We start from the raw sequence: 16,439 nt of genomic DNA on the forward strand, positions 1-16,439 counted from the left end.
CCCCCCCCCCCCCCTGGCTACGGCCTTGTCTGCAAAGTGAAAACACTTTTTTTAGTAGAAAAATATGCTCTGGTTGCAAATTTGATAAAGGTTTCTGGTAGGGGAATCTGGTATCTATTTGATATTTTTGGGGAGTCAAAAATAAAAATTCCCAGTACTTTTCAAATATTTGCCAAGATCTCCATGAAGATAGGTACACCTAAATTGTGATACATCAATGTAAATTTCAGTTTAAATTATTATTTATTAAATCTATAGATAAAATCAATAACTTAAAAAAATATACAATGACTATCTAATACGGGCATATTATTATATTGTATGTCAATTGTAAATTGACAAACAAAAAAAACACAAAATTTTGTCACCAGCCGAGGAAGGAACCAAGGACGCTTATTTATTTGTCGAATAAAGTCGGTTAATTTTACATAGAACAGATTAAACAGCCATTAATTTTCTTAAAAGTGCAGACGATAAAATGTAAAAAATATGAAATTTTAATCTCCGGGGGTACTTATCACTTCTACTATCAACTGATTCAAAAAGTTTAGACAGAAGGCTATTATTATAGACAGCTATAGCCGTGGTTTAGAATTCGGATACCTATTTAGCCAAAACATCTCTTTTTATCGACGACACTATAATAGTTATATGGCATACAAGTGGTCGAGCTATTTCAGTGGGTATTTAAACACGGTCTGTTTGTTATCGTGGTAATAAATTAAATAAACGATTTACTAAAATATATCTATAACCTACTCAGAGGGAGGGGGAGTCAAAAATAAAACAAATATTATTGTCCATTTTTTTTTTTTATTATTAGCCATTGTAAAAAATTTAATTGTACATTTTATAACATTTTATTTTAACAAAAATTATATATAGTACAAGTATAATAGTGAAATGTCTACTTTTGAACGGTGTTTATAAAATAACAAATGATGCCCGATACTGTGTGTTATTATTTATAATGAGATTAGAGCACTTATTCATATAGTCGCACACTAGCACTTTTTTATGCGATTGCCAACTTGTTCTTATGTTAGGTCCTAATTAGACCTTAGGATTGTCTTATGTTCCTTAGTCTCTGATTTGTTAATCCTTGTGGCTAGTGGACAGTGGACTAGACGCTAAGAACTAGATCAAACTTTAGACGCTGCATGCATACATGTGTGCTCATCTAGCAAAGCCATTAAACAACTATTGTTTGTTGAGCGTTGGTATCTTTAGTCGATAACCATAATTGCAAGTCTGATAGATGCAATAGTTATCACGAGTCACGAGTGCTGGTTAAGGCAACAGGAAACGGGTTTGCCTAAGTATATGGATTTAGAGAAATGTATACGCAGCAGATGCATTGTTTTTGAAGGTATTGAAAATCGGTCATCGGCTGGTATGAGGCTCACACCCTAATATTATATCTTTCCGCTGCCCGTACTCAAATGTTATAGATTGGAAAATTGCATCAAGTCAAACAGTTAATTAACAATTTATAATTGTAATCCTAATATTATTATGTTACTTATTATATGTAGTACAATATTGTGATACAACTAGTCACTTATCTTATAGATAAGAGATAAATATTATTATCACACATGTAGAAAAGCGTTTTAATTAGCTTTAATTTACATTAGGTGTTAAAATATCGATCACTATACCTATGTTCAGAAGACTCCTGGAACTGTGAAATCAATTTCAAGTGATGCAACCAAAATCAAAATATTGAAAATATAAGAAATTAAAATACAAAATATAAGCATATGCGAGCTAGGCGTAAAATTTAGTTTCGTTCGTGTCCTCTTTCAGTAAGCGATGTGCTTGTTTTTTTCGGTACAGCCTCATAGAAAGCTAGTTTGCATTTCCACAATTTTTAAAGAGTGGTGTTCACTGGAAATTTGATAAGGGTGGTTTAGAGATTGGAAGTAATAACTTATCGCAGAATTTTCTAGGTGAAATATTTTAATTAATAGATTCAATAGATATGATAGGTTTGTGTACAATGATTATTATAATTTATAATGCTTATTACTGTAGGAGGGTATAGGTACATATTTTTTTACAGTTATTTATCAGAATACAAAGCCACATATTATTAAGAATTTAATACTGAGTGTAACTTTCCGGTGATGTAGTTAAAGTGTCTAAGTCTCTACATTTGGTTGTCAATTACCTTTATCCAGTTGACTGCCTATTCAGTAACTTCGTGGAGTTCTTCCAGTGTTCCATACATAAAAGAACGGGGAAGGCATGGCGTTTGTAATGTGAGAGATGGACTGTATTGAGTGGCCTAAATCACAATTTTGCCGGTCCCTCATTTTCTATTTATAGAACATTCCAATCTCCCCAGAGACGGCTTGTCCTGTGCGTTATCGATTAAGTGTTACCTATTGTTAGGCGTTTTAATTATTATTTAGTATTTATTCGTAACCACAAATTTGGAATTCGTGCCTTCATTTTCACCCCGGCAAATTCAATGATTCAAAGTAAGGAGCTAAAATGCTATATTATAGTGTACCTATATTGATATTAGAACATTTTATCTGGTCACCGGGATGCTATTGATTCAAATACGAGACAAACCCTTAAAATACGGAGCGTATGAGACCCTACGTATAGCCTTATAGGTACTATAAATTAAAATACCTGCAGTATATTATATACAGGCATTAATAAAAATAACAATAATAATAATAACTATTATATAGTATTGATATAGTGGAGGCCGGGTGTTGTGCTTGTGGTTTGGTGAATATAGCCCGTGGTGTGGGGATCGTGGATATGCATAGCAGGAGATCTTTTGGTACGACTATTATAACAATATATGTATATAATACAATATAATAATACAATTTACATGTATACATATAATAGGTACCAATGTAGCCCGCCGGGATCGAACAATAACCGACAAAAATGTAAATTATATGGGTATGACATATATATATATATATATATAATATATATAAACATACTTATATACCCATAATCCATATGATATTATATATTTTATACATTACGCATAATAATATATACGCACAATATCGCACGTGTATTCATGTCGCCTCATCTTGGGACACATATTTATAACTATATAATAATATATTATGTCCATTTACATACGCGTAAACCTGTATATATACATTATACATAATAATGTGTGTGTGTGTGTGTATGTGTGTAGATATGCTGCATGATACACATTTACAGTACCTAGGTATATATTATATGTACATTATATATGTATACAATACTTACACCGGTCCACACACACACACACACACACACATATATATATACACAGCGGGGAACTGGGTGGAGTTTGGCCGGGTAAACGCGGTCGGTGATTCGACGTGGCCCTCTCCGCCGATTTACCCCGCAGGACGTGTACGTGATATTATTATTATTATTATTATTATTATTATTATTATATCATTTCAGTATAATAGTCGCGTATATATTGGTGCGTGTGTACGTGCTTTATATACCTATACGATATTATGTACTGTTCACCTGAAATTATTATACTCGCCCGCGAGTGTGTGCGTTATTGTTCAGCCGAAATACAAACGAAAGCGATGTATAATGTATACATATATATTATGTATATATTATATTATATATACACATAAAGTAATACAATGATAATAATAGTATATAAAATTATATTTATAGTGTGTGTGTGTGTGTGTGTGTGTGTGTGTGTAGAGCCGCCGCGGAAGAGCTAGGTACTGTAAGAATAAATATACGCGTGCCGGAGGGGCGGGACTTTGCGGCGTTCCGGGGAGGAGCCAGCCCCATCGCCGCGCCCGCCCGACAGACGACGACCGCGGGTCGGGCCCGAGATGGTCCGGGCGTTGTTGTGAAAGCGTAACCGTCGGCAGTAACGATGAGTTTGCCTAGCGGTGTGGACATGACCGCAGCCCTCATGTCGCAGCATCCCGCTCTCGGAGGACTGTCTCCCGCGTTCTTTTTGCAGCGAGCGTCCGAGCGGTACCAACGGACGCCCAAGTGTGCCCGGTGCAGGAACCACGGAGTCGTGTCGGCCCTGAAAGTGAGTGTGTCCGTGTTATAATATTATGTAATAATGTACCTAGGTATATATCGGTATAAACACCGACTATTGCTGCGGGGGCGCGAACGCAGGAAAAAATAAATCGTATTGGCGAGAGGATGGTTTAGAACCCCCCGCGTTCTCCACGAACCACTACACTGTAGGTGTTGTACAATGATACAATGATATTTTGGCATAAGTAAGGTCACGTACCTATTACCTATTATTATGAGGGCAGGCACATTATTGTTCAAAAAAATTAAATATATTTTTTAAAATCTTATTTATAGGTTATATACGTAATATATATACCAAATAAAGTATGAAATTCACCATGTTTTTGAACACTGCAAGTAATATATACACCAATACATGTTCATATTATTTGTACTAACTATACTAATATATCTACTATAAAATTGCTTTCGACATTTCAATAGATGTGGCACTCGGTATAATAGTAGTTATTTAAGTTTTAAAAACGAAGAAACTTAAATTGATGTACCTGGCAGTCCTTCAGAATAGTTTCATAATAATTGTGACTTCTAAAGTATTATATGTACAATACTCTCTAACTACTGTAAGTCATTGATAATGTATTATGCTCATACCTGCATCTATAATATCTCTATAATTCATATTGTCTAATGTCATACATCCGATTACATCTTCGCATATAGTACATACTTCCTAATTTTGTAAGTTCAATGTATAATGTATTATTTAGTGATCGGTGTTGTACCCATAATTATATTAGTCGTATACGAACAAAATTATTGATCTTAAGATGGTAAAGAAAATTATAGATTAGGTTGGTCTTTCTTTGATCGTCATTTATAACATATGTAATATGCATGTATAGGATAATTCACACAGAATTCTCACCCTCCACTTTTAATTTATAATAATACATTTATTCAAACTCTAATTTTTGAAATTTTAGATGTATCGATAAAGGCTTTATTCTTAAATACTTAGATTTATGAAACATTTAAGAAGTGTCCCAATAAAATAGAGTACAATACAAAGTTTTTTGTTCAAATTGTTAAGGTCGTGAATTTTTTTGAATATGTTGGTGCTAATAAATTTAATATCAAACAAATATATTCTGAGGTATTAAGCTTGAAATAGATACATGGATAAACATGACGTATGTGTTTAATAGATTTAGAAAGAATGAGGGGTTATCAATTGTAATATTTATTATTTTATGTAAAACTACTATTAAAGTCTAAAGACTATATTGTTTGTTACGATTAGAACATAAAGTTTAATAACACAAAATCCACTGGTTCAAATTTCAATCTAAATGCACCAACATTTTAATAAACATTATCTAAAATTACAGTGATAAAGAAAAATAGAAATTTTGCAGTAGATTGTAGATATATTGCAAAATACTCGTTGAAGGGTATTTAACATTTAAATATTCAAAAATACGTATGAACATTAAGTGCGTGGATCTAAAAATTACAATAGTCAGAATTTAAATATATGCACAATTATAGGATATACGGGGGTGAGAATTCTTGGTGAACCACCCTGTTTGTACTTTGCAATCATACTGATACATATAAATAAAGGTATAAAGTACAAATTCTTAATACTACATGTTGTTCCAATCAATCTTTTTGAGCCTATATAATTATTAAAATATAATATATGTAACTATTCCATTAATAATATATTTATATGTAATATATAAGGTCCAATGCATATCATAAATTATTACTATAGTAAATATAAGAATATCAATGTACTGGTAGTCTTCTCAGAGTTACTTTTAGACATAACAAGTAACAACTGAATAAACCTATAGTTAAAAATAAAAAGTTTATTTATTTTATTTCATATCTAATTATTGTGATATCTAGATACCGATTACTTATTTAGTTTCGATATGTGTTACTGAATTGCGCACTAACGTAAATTAAAATAATTGTTGTATAGTTATCTTGACATTGGCAGTTGAGTTACAATTTAAATTGTTAGTTGCTAAGTTCACGTGTCGCAATCTTTAAAAAAATATTATTTAACATGTAATAACTAAAATACAATTTAAAAAAATTAAATATTCCGCGAATTTCACATATTTTATCATTGTCGATACTCAAAACGTATTTAAATAAATCTTGTATGGTTGTAATACATACGGCTTATGTAGGAACTCATATACTTTCCTACTATATAAGAGAAAATGCAAAAGCAGCTCTTTAACGCGAACACAATTCTGTCAACATAAATCAGAATTTTATTTCACTTTCATTGATGCTTATGTAATTGAATTTAAATAACAACCAACGCTTATTTAATTTCATTGAAACTATACTTCATTATTTCTTGAGGTTTTGCTTAACTGTATGTCTGTATAATAATTTGGAGTTGTAGAGCATTTGTTTTTATACACCTTTTTAATATAGGTGCATTTAATTAAACTGTCAAAACATATTTGATTGAAATATTATACATAAAACGTGTGACAATTCGACGTACTTAACACAACTTTGTACAATTATATGTTATATTATCGTAACGATTTACAAACCAAAATGATTTTGTACATTTACTGTCTTGAAAAGCACTACTAACTAAGACTAGGTAACTTTAAGTTGCCCTTATTTATTGTAAATTTAAATTGTTGTAGGCTAAATGATGACAAACTTATTTATTTCTGTGCATACACAATTAACATCAATATTTTGTTTAAATGTATAAGTATACCTTGATTCATTAATTTAACAGACTTTTGTATAAAAATCAAATATAAACGTACACACGGTTGTAACTATAAATTTGAAACTCAAAAATAAGTAAATTAAATCGTAATTACATAACTTGCTCATACATTAAAATTAATAACTTGTGTTTTATTTGCTTTTGCATACACATTCAGAATTTTAATGAAAATTCAATATGCGAACATTAATTAAACTTATTTTGCCTCAGTACGGAAAACAGTTTTATTTAATGTAATTATTTGTAGTAAAGACTATGCATATAATAATTTAACATAATAATGACAAATTCAATTATTGTCTAGTAAACTTGTCTAAAATAAATAAGTATTATTACATTTTATTTTATTTTATTTTGTTTTTAGTGAAATATTATATTGTATATTTTATATCTACATGGCATATGAATAAATTAAGATTTACATTAATTGAATCTTTGTTCGCGTTTAAGTTTACAATTATACGTCAAATAGCAGAAATTAACATTTTAATGAACAATAAATCCCTTGAATTTAAATCAAATTTACTTGTAAGTGAGAATTAATAAATTAACTAAATCGCTTTAATTACATAATTATGTTTCATTTATTACGTATTAATGACTTAAATAGCATATTCCACTTCTGTAAATTATTTGTATTTCCTAATGACTTAAAAATCTATGTATGTTTATTTATAAATTCAGTGAAGATAGTGAATCAATAGATCAGTAAATTTGTTTGTTCATGTAATTGGAGTGTTGATTGACCTTTAAAAATGTATTCAGATAAATGTACCCAATTATGTGATATTTTATACGTATACAATCATACAAATAGGTAGGACACTTACGGCGCAATAACCCATTAAATTAAAAAATCAAAATTATTTTATATTGTTGAACACATTATAATCAAATAATAAAATATTATTACTAATATTTATGAATAATGTAAGTACCTACATAAATATTAAATATGTATATTGTATGTACAATATGTACTTACATAATTAATAATAACGCGCTCTCTCTTATACATATAATACATAGTTACAACATGTGTAATGTATTATGCATAATGTCATGATGATCTCATGAATATGAATGAATATTGGTTTTCAACCAAAAATAAGGAGCTAAAAAACAATAAGCAATTGTGGTTGCTATTTTCTGAGTTTCTCTCTTATTTGTAGTCATTCAAAAATATATTCAACTACTGGTGTTATATTTAATAAAATATGTTATTATAAGTCATTGAACTAATATTGATTTAACATTCAGTACAACTATTTAAAGGCCGTGTATAAAATATTGCAAAACCATTGATTATTAATTCTCAGATGTATTTGATTAGTAAAACAAATAATTATTACAATAAATTCAAATATTTTAAATTGTGTTTAAAATAATTATGACGTAATGACTAGGTTAGGTTAGGTTATATTCACGCTTTGGACATGCTTTTATATCATAAGATGTGCCTATAGAAGTAGAAAATGTGTGGTTCAATTTTCAAATAAAATTGTATATTATTATGTCTGAAGCTCTGAAATAGCTATGAATTATAAATAGTATTATTTTATTATTTAGGGACATAAACGCTACTGCCGTTGGAGAGATTGTGCTTGTGCAAAATGTACATTGATAGCAGAAAGACAGAGAGTTATGGCCGCCCAAGTAGCTCTAAGGCGGCAACAGGCTCAAGAGGAAAACGAGGCCAGAGAACTGGGATTGATATACCCACCACCATCGTCGTCATCTTCAGCTGCTGCTAGATCAAGTCCAGGTATATTCATATTATTTTTATAACATCCCTAAACGAATTTCACACTCGTTCATTGGCATAGAAGTTTATTGAATTATTGTTAAAAACATTATATCCCTAACTTATATTCATGTTTACCCGTTTGGATTTGTGATTCTATTATGTCACGCAAAATAATTATCAGTAAAAATTAAATTACATAAATTAACAATACGTCATAGACACAATTTCATTTTCACCCATAGTTTAAATAGCGAAGGATAATATTACATTGAATCGTGGACGCATTTACTGAAATACGAAGTCAAAAAAAGAATAACGTGTTTACTTATTTGTGTGCTTGACATTCTGTTGCATACATTTTTATGTGAAAAAAATACGTCAGTTTTAATAGTCTATACAACTATATTAACACCAAACTTAGTTTGGAAACTTACTACAAATTTCGAAGAGTGAAAATGTCATAATATTTCAAAAATAACACATAATAATAATTATATTTTCCAAAAAAATTAGGCATTTTCTAACCACACTGCATGCCCATGATAATATACTCATTACGCACAAAACTACGGTATAAAATAAAGGAACATAATATATTATTATTTAATTGACGCAAGACGGGTGGATCGATGACGTCTGCGAAAATATTTTATGTTGCCAACCGAAGGAAATATATAATAATTATTATGGGCTGTCGTTGATAACGAGGGTGACGAGGAAAACAGAAGACCCTGTTTATGACTGTGCGTGATGTATATATGAACGTACACACGCCGCACACATAATAACCACTAGTAACATTATCCGAATTCCTCTTTTATTGCCGCAGAATTCTTCTTGACCTCAATTGCTTGCATTATTATATTAAGTATATTATATACGATTTCCAACTCACCCCTAATCGTCTTCATTGTTCCGGGAGTATTATTATATAGGTGTGTGTACGTATATATCATATTTACTTATACATGTATGCGTGGGCATATTATATTATACTTTATGGGGAAGGGTGTTTCTTATTAAGAGCCGCGTTGTATGCGTACATTCACAATGGTGGCCAAGAGGTTATTATAAAACAACGCACACACAACTTAAACACAACTACCAATTAACCTCTACTCTTTACCCTCCTTAACTCACTTTAAACTTTTTGTTAAACAGATAACATTGTATGAATGTTCCAAAGACGTGGTTTTACACAATGTTATCTTACGAGTTTAAACGCTTGAGCAGTTATTCGTGGGGTGGAAAGGATTCGCAAAAAGTGGTAGCTGAGTAATTGCTTTTACAGATTCAAATTTTGGCTTGCCGCAGATATTACACGATAAAACAATAATATCATTTGAAATGCACTTGGTCACAATATCAGCTACGCACTGTGTTCTTCGCCGAGATAGTGTTTTTTTTTCTAGCAAATTATTAAATTAAAAATAAACGAATACAAACCACCGTTCATTTAAACAAAAGACGGTGAAAAAATATAAACGTATATATTATATTACTTGAGTGGTTGAGTATGCCAAGGGTGGCGTTATGTTTTTTTTTATGTTAAAAGAGCAGTTGCCGAGGGTTAAAAATCGCAGCTTAATAGAAATGCTTACGACTACATGAAACTATCTCGATATATTGTTGTTAAAAATTATAACTTAAAGACTAGAGTGCACTCGAAAACGGTACACATATTGCAATTAAAAAAAAATAATAAGCTATAAGGAGATAAACTATAGTATGTGGGTACCCATAAACTTGCGAATAAAAGTTGCATGAAACTATATATTTGTGATAATTCTGTACAACTATATATTTTGTTAACTCGACTATGATGTATACCTAAAGTTTTCATAGAACATTTTTACTACACGTAAAGTTTATTTTTTTTAATTATAAGTATATTTTTGAAATTGACATATGAGAATATTTCATTTAGAAATAGTTAAAAAAATAATAATTAGGTATAAAATAATGATTTTCACATTACATTTGAAAAATTACGTAATTTTAACTATACTTTTATTCAAGTATTTTTTTTTTTATTATTTGTAATTTGTTTTCCTCTGATAACTCAAATAAATATGTATACAATAGAGGTAAATACAGTACCTATATACAATAATAAATAACTTTTAGGATTGTGTTTTTATAATTTAATGCGCTTTTTTGGTTTTAATTTAGTTCCGGGAACATTATACATAGCAGTGGTAATAATGACAATATAATATAGAAACCGTTTTTAAAAAATAATAACGTTTAACTTTCAAGTACGCCTTAAACTCGTTAAAGCACCGTTAAACGTAAAGTTACGTATACCTGTAATATAATAATAATATAATAATAACAATACCGTAGTCTCGATGGTACAAATATAATGTATAATATAATAATACATGGTAGGATTATAGGAAGTTGGGTAATTGGTTATATGGTCGTGATATATTATAGTTCTGCGTAAACAATAATTGTACAGCGTCGAGTGCCCCCCCCCCCTCGAAGCCTGAACCACCGTATACATGTATGATATATATATTTATGTATATTTATATGTGAACATTGTACATAAGCTGTTGTGACTTACTGACTTAATATTCATATGTTTATAAAATTATGTATGTACACAGTGGTAGTTCACCTACATAATTATTATATACTCGACTACATAATATATATACATATATGGCTGTGCAGAAAACAACTGCCGCGCAGGTACCTATTTAAACGTTTCAATAATAACGAAATCCCGCAGCCGAGTTTGTACAATAGAGATTTTGTATATTATAATGTACTCGGGCGATTCACTCCGCACTTATGCGGTGTACTGCACCCGCGGCAAAAGGGGGTTGTCGGGCTTTTAAGAGCGCGATCGCCATACTAGACATATTATTATATTATAATCCCGCCACCCCCGCGTTAGTTTAAATGCTCCCTCACTCTTTCTCACTCACTCTCTCGCATTCCCCGCGTCCGTCCATCTCGCGCCCTCTTCCACACCCTCATCGCCCTTCCGCTACATCGTCGATGTGTTATTTTTTCAGCCGTAAAAAAATAATTGCCGCATTTCATATACACCATACAAGCCTATGTACATACACACTTTAATATACACATATACATGATTATACACTCGAATATCTTCGACGAACGTTGTATTATTAAACATTTTTTTCCACCTCGTACTCACGCACAATATAATATATAAGCCTCGAAACGTTACGTATTATTATTATTTTTTTTTTTTATTCCATTTCCCAATGATATTATAATATTATATAGGTACACGTTAAACGCACATACAAATCGAACGTGATTAACGATTTGTCAATAATAATAATTATTTTTTAACCACATATTATTATACTCTACACTTGTATACCTTTGACTTTTATAAATAATATGTTGTATTCGTCCGTACTGACATTATTGTATTATGTGTATACACTTTGTTTTTTTTTAAGTATATGTATAAGGGTCGATAAGAGTTGAATGCTGTTTGACACGCATGGCATTTGGTTAGCGCAAGAAAAATGAAATTAATTGAAATAATAATATTATTACGTTCAACACGTCAAGTACTCTCGTCACATAATAATAACATTGCAATATCCATAAGGATTTTTTCTCAAACATTCGCACTTTCGTATTTCCTTATGCAGTTATACGTCTCCGAATTCATTAATTAAACAACTTCGAATTTTGCCCGATTTTAGACGAAAAAAGAGCGCGCCTCAGTTCGGAAGAATCCATTAATGCAAAACACGACCAAACAATTGGCACACAAGATCAAAACACACGAAGCCGATCGTCCAGCGTATCGCCGAACGCCCCGACCCAAGTAACGTCCACACAATTTGCCGCCAAATTCAACAGTCCCACGAGATCGGAGGTAAGTTTGATGTTTCAATTTTTGTTTATAGTATAATAGGTATTGCGAATAAAATTATAATAACTTTACTCAATACTAGGTATAGTTGCGTTATGGTCGCATTCATTCGTATATAAAATATATAGATAATTATTATTATGAATTGTGGTTATACATGCATAATATGTTCTTTCCACTGAGTGGCAAGACATATACTAATTACGAATTATAGTTAGGTGAAACTATATTGTATAGTAGTTGAGAATTTTAAAATAATAGAACTTTAATAAAGTATGAGATTATGGTGTTTCATAATGTGAATGATACTTGCACATAACATTTAGTAACTGTTAATTTTCATAATTTCGAGGAAAAATATATATTTGATTAGGGTTGATTTTCTCCAAAATTATATTGTAGGTACTCTTGTGAAATAAAATATTAATGGTGTAAAATGTTAATCAGTTCCAACTTTCTTATATCACAATAGTATTTAAAAATTATAACTATAAGTGTTTCTTGCATTGCCATTCTAAAATTAAATTTAAATATTAAACATATTGATAACTTGAAATACTAAATTAAATGTGTTTATGGGTAATCAATCGAGACAAATTCTAATATGTGAATGGTTTTGTCTAATAGGTTTGGCCTCTAAAAATGTTATACCTATACGTAAACATTAGAAACAAACATTTTGTCACACTTACTCATCCAGTCTACATGATCTATAAATATATTATATTTAATAGGTGGAGAGCAACGAGAGTAGCAACGAAGCTGCCCCGGAAAACCTGTCGCTGCCCAAACGGAGAGACTCCAGTTCGCCGACCGAACCCGACCGTTCCCGATTGCCGTCGAACTATCCAAATTTCTCCAGTTTCCTGGAATCGAGCGCCGCGGCCGCCGCAGCCGCAGCCGCCGGAGTCAACTCTGCCGGACGGTCGGCCGTCGATGTACTCCGACGCGTTTTCCCTTACAAGAGACGAGTGGACATCGAAAACGTGCTGCAGAGGTGCAACGGAGACGTATTGCACGCAATCGAACTCATGGTAAGTACCACACCTACATTATATACCTAATATGTACGCATTAGGTAGACCAGTGTTCCTCTTTTTAAACTTTTTAAGATCACGGAACGCCAAACAATAATATTTTTTTTCATGTGGAACCTCTATAAAAATTAATATTAATAACCAATCAATAAAGAGTAATAGAACCCCTTCGAATTATTCACGAAACTTCATGGTTCCGCGGAACTCGGTTTAAGAAACACGCTGCACGCTATCGTAATAAACGACACCATAATTCGTTTGCAAAGGTTAGGTTAGGTTAGGTTAATGTTGTATTGTATAGTCAAATCGAAACCATTTAGAAAATCAAAAACCTAACGGAAAATTGGCAGCAGTTTGAGTTATCTGACCGTCGAAGATGCACATCCTGTAAATAGTTTCCAAGCATACAATGCATAAGATCTATGTATCGTAATTTAAGAAAAATAACATAAACCTTATAGTATTAATAGAAACATACGTGAAATAGAAGTTTACCAATTCTTAATATTTACTTTATGGCTTACCTATACTTATTGTATATTGTATTGAACACATCAAGTTATTGATATCTATAATTAATACATTATTACTAGTTCAATAAATTGTTCTGCGAATTTTTGAATACGCTGAGAATTTATACAAACCACCAAAGTACTAAAATCCATGTTAAGTTTTTTAAACTCTCTATAAATTTAATTCAAGATCGTTAAACATATTTTACGTTTTGGCATAGTTAAAATAATATAACATTTATGAAAAACTTTAGGTGTTGTTCAATTTTTTCTGAAGTTGTAAAGACGTATTTAATACTAAAACTATAATAATTATAAGTTATAAGTTTAAAATTTTTAGGACATTTAAATCCGAGCCCTAGTTATGACCATAATATCGATGACTGACATTATAATGTATCATAATGGTATACAAAAATATAAATGACGGCAATAATCGAACAGGGTTTGTAGACAACAACTATAATGAATATTTGTATCGAAGTTTGTAATACGCGGAAAACGTGTTAAATGGATACAAAATATATTGCTTGAACGAGTACTGTAAAATGATGAATTTTTTTACTTACCAACTTTTAATAAATTTATCATCATATCAAAAGAAAATCCACTACTAAATGTTAATCGTTATATATATATTTATATCATCCCATTCATTGATGTAGCAAAGTCACTTCTCTTCTAACAGCGGTACACTTCTGGTCACCGTTATTCCCTACTTTTATATATGTTTTAAACTGAAATATCCAAATAATAATATATGAAATAATCAAATACTTATCTGATTATGCACCAAAGATGGTGGTGATAATGGCGTCTAGTCTTACCGTTTTAACAGCTCTCGTCCTAACGCGGTGTACACGCTCACGGGAGAACCCGATTTTCGACGCTTACTCGAGCATATTATCATTATTATAATTCGACAATTCGTGGTGTAGTCGGGTTTTCAAAAAATACCCGCTCGTACCCTTTATACGTACACGTCACATTGTGATGTATTATTTATATTGTCAATTTGTATGTACGCGCACCCGTACAGTTTATTTTTTTTCGTACGCGACACAATAATATTATAATGATGTTAAAAAAGAAAACGCATTTAGGGTCGATCCCTTTTGACGCGCGGCCATATTGTAAAGAATATTGGTTCCTATATTATATTATAATGTGTAAACTATACCGTAATATGTAGGTACATAATAATATTATATTATTATTGTTGTAGTCGTCGTCCTCTCTTTAGGTACATGAGAATACACTGCAGCGTCATGCGCGCCCGTCCGCCGTGGCGCTGTATAATAACTAATAAGAATTAAAATAATTATATACATATCTGTCTGTAGCTACAGCTATTATCTATGCTGCATTCATAAGTTTAATAGCAATCTAGCACTATCTCTCTCTCTCACACACACCCGCCACCTCCACCCACATTCTGTACCGACAAACGCTTAACAATTATTATACGATATGTCCATGTCACGCGTAACACCCGACCTGCACGTCGCTTGTTTCAGATGTGTTCATCGGATCAGCTGCCGACCATAGGACATCCGTCGCTCATGGACTCGCACTCAGCGTTCTCGCCCATGTCCGCAGCCGCGGCCACGGTGTGCACGGCCGCGGCCGCGATGACGTCGTTCCACCACCATCACCACCAGCAGCAGCAGCAGCAACAGCAGCAGCAACAACAGCAGGCGCCCCGTTTCCTCACAGCACCGATTCACCACTATCTACAGCCGCAACTGCACCACCTCACCACTGTTCACCCGCACGCCATGACCTACCAGTCGCACCACCTGAACCAGGCAGCGACTTCACCGCGGTCACCGTCACCCGGTTCCGACAAGACGTCGTACTCGGACTGATGAAAACGCATCGCAGCGTCGCATCCGCACCCGTCCACGCACATCCGTTCATACATCCAACTATCCTTCCGACCATCCATCCACACATCCACACACCATCGTGTAGACTGTAGAGCAACGATCAGATGGTCACAGCAATTAACGTTTTTTGATAAAAAAAAAATAGTAATCCGGGAAACCTTCGGAAATTTATCTCTTCCTACTTCTTCTTATCCTGCTCATCCTCCTGCTTCTCGATCTCGGTGCGTATACAACGTAATTATACAATACATGAATCATTTAGCATTTTATTTGATTCAACAGCATTAATGCATTTGTGAATTTACTGAGTAGTTTAATATCGGACGCATATATTATACGAGTGTATATAGAAGACGGCGTACTATAAACGACGAATTGCTGTACGCAGGGGGTGAACGATTAAAAGCTGAATTGTTCGAATATAGTGTAGAAACAATTACGATTTCTGAATTTCAACACGTGCAGATCTTCCTTGAGTACCTACTTTTTTATAAAATATATATTACAGTACCTATATAATATTACGTTTTGTAAGATACATTTTCTATAACAAAAGTTATTACCTACATTTTTGTAATAATTACGTGTAC

At 32.2% G+C, this 16,439-nt stretch overlaps 1 protein-coding gene across 1 annotated transcript in view; it reads left to right on the forward strand.

Annotated features, from left to right (window-relative positions):
* Positions 1 to 16,174, forward strand: part of LOC111033647 (doublesex- and mab-3-related transcription factor A2-like) — a 73,587-nt gene extending 57,413 nt beyond the window's left edge. The window contains exons 2-6 of the mRNA XM_022314496.1: positions 3,709 to 4,054; positions 8,360 to 8,555; positions 12,239 to 12,414; positions 13,146 to 13,445; positions 15,478 to 16,174. Of these exons, the coding sequence (XP_022170188.1) occupies positions 3,890 to 4,054; positions 8,360 to 8,555; positions 12,239 to 12,414; positions 13,146 to 13,445; positions 15,478 to 15,828 (1,188 nt within the window). The 5' untranslated portion in view covers positions 3,709 to 3,889 and the 3' untranslated portion in view covers positions 15,829 to 16,174. The remainder of the gene's footprint in view (positions 1 to 3,708; positions 4,055 to 8,359; positions 8,556 to 12,238; positions 12,415 to 13,145; positions 13,446 to 15,477) is intronic.
* Positions 16,175 to 16,439: the final 265 nt, after the last annotated feature.

The sequence above is a fragment of the Myzus persicae genome, unplaced genomic scaffold (assembly GCF_001856785.1).
Source record: "Myzus persicae strain clone G006 unplaced genomic scaffold, MPER_G0061.0, whole genome shotgun sequence".
NCBI lineage: Eukaryota > Metazoa > Arthropoda > Insecta > Hemiptera > Aphididae > Myzus > Myzus persicae.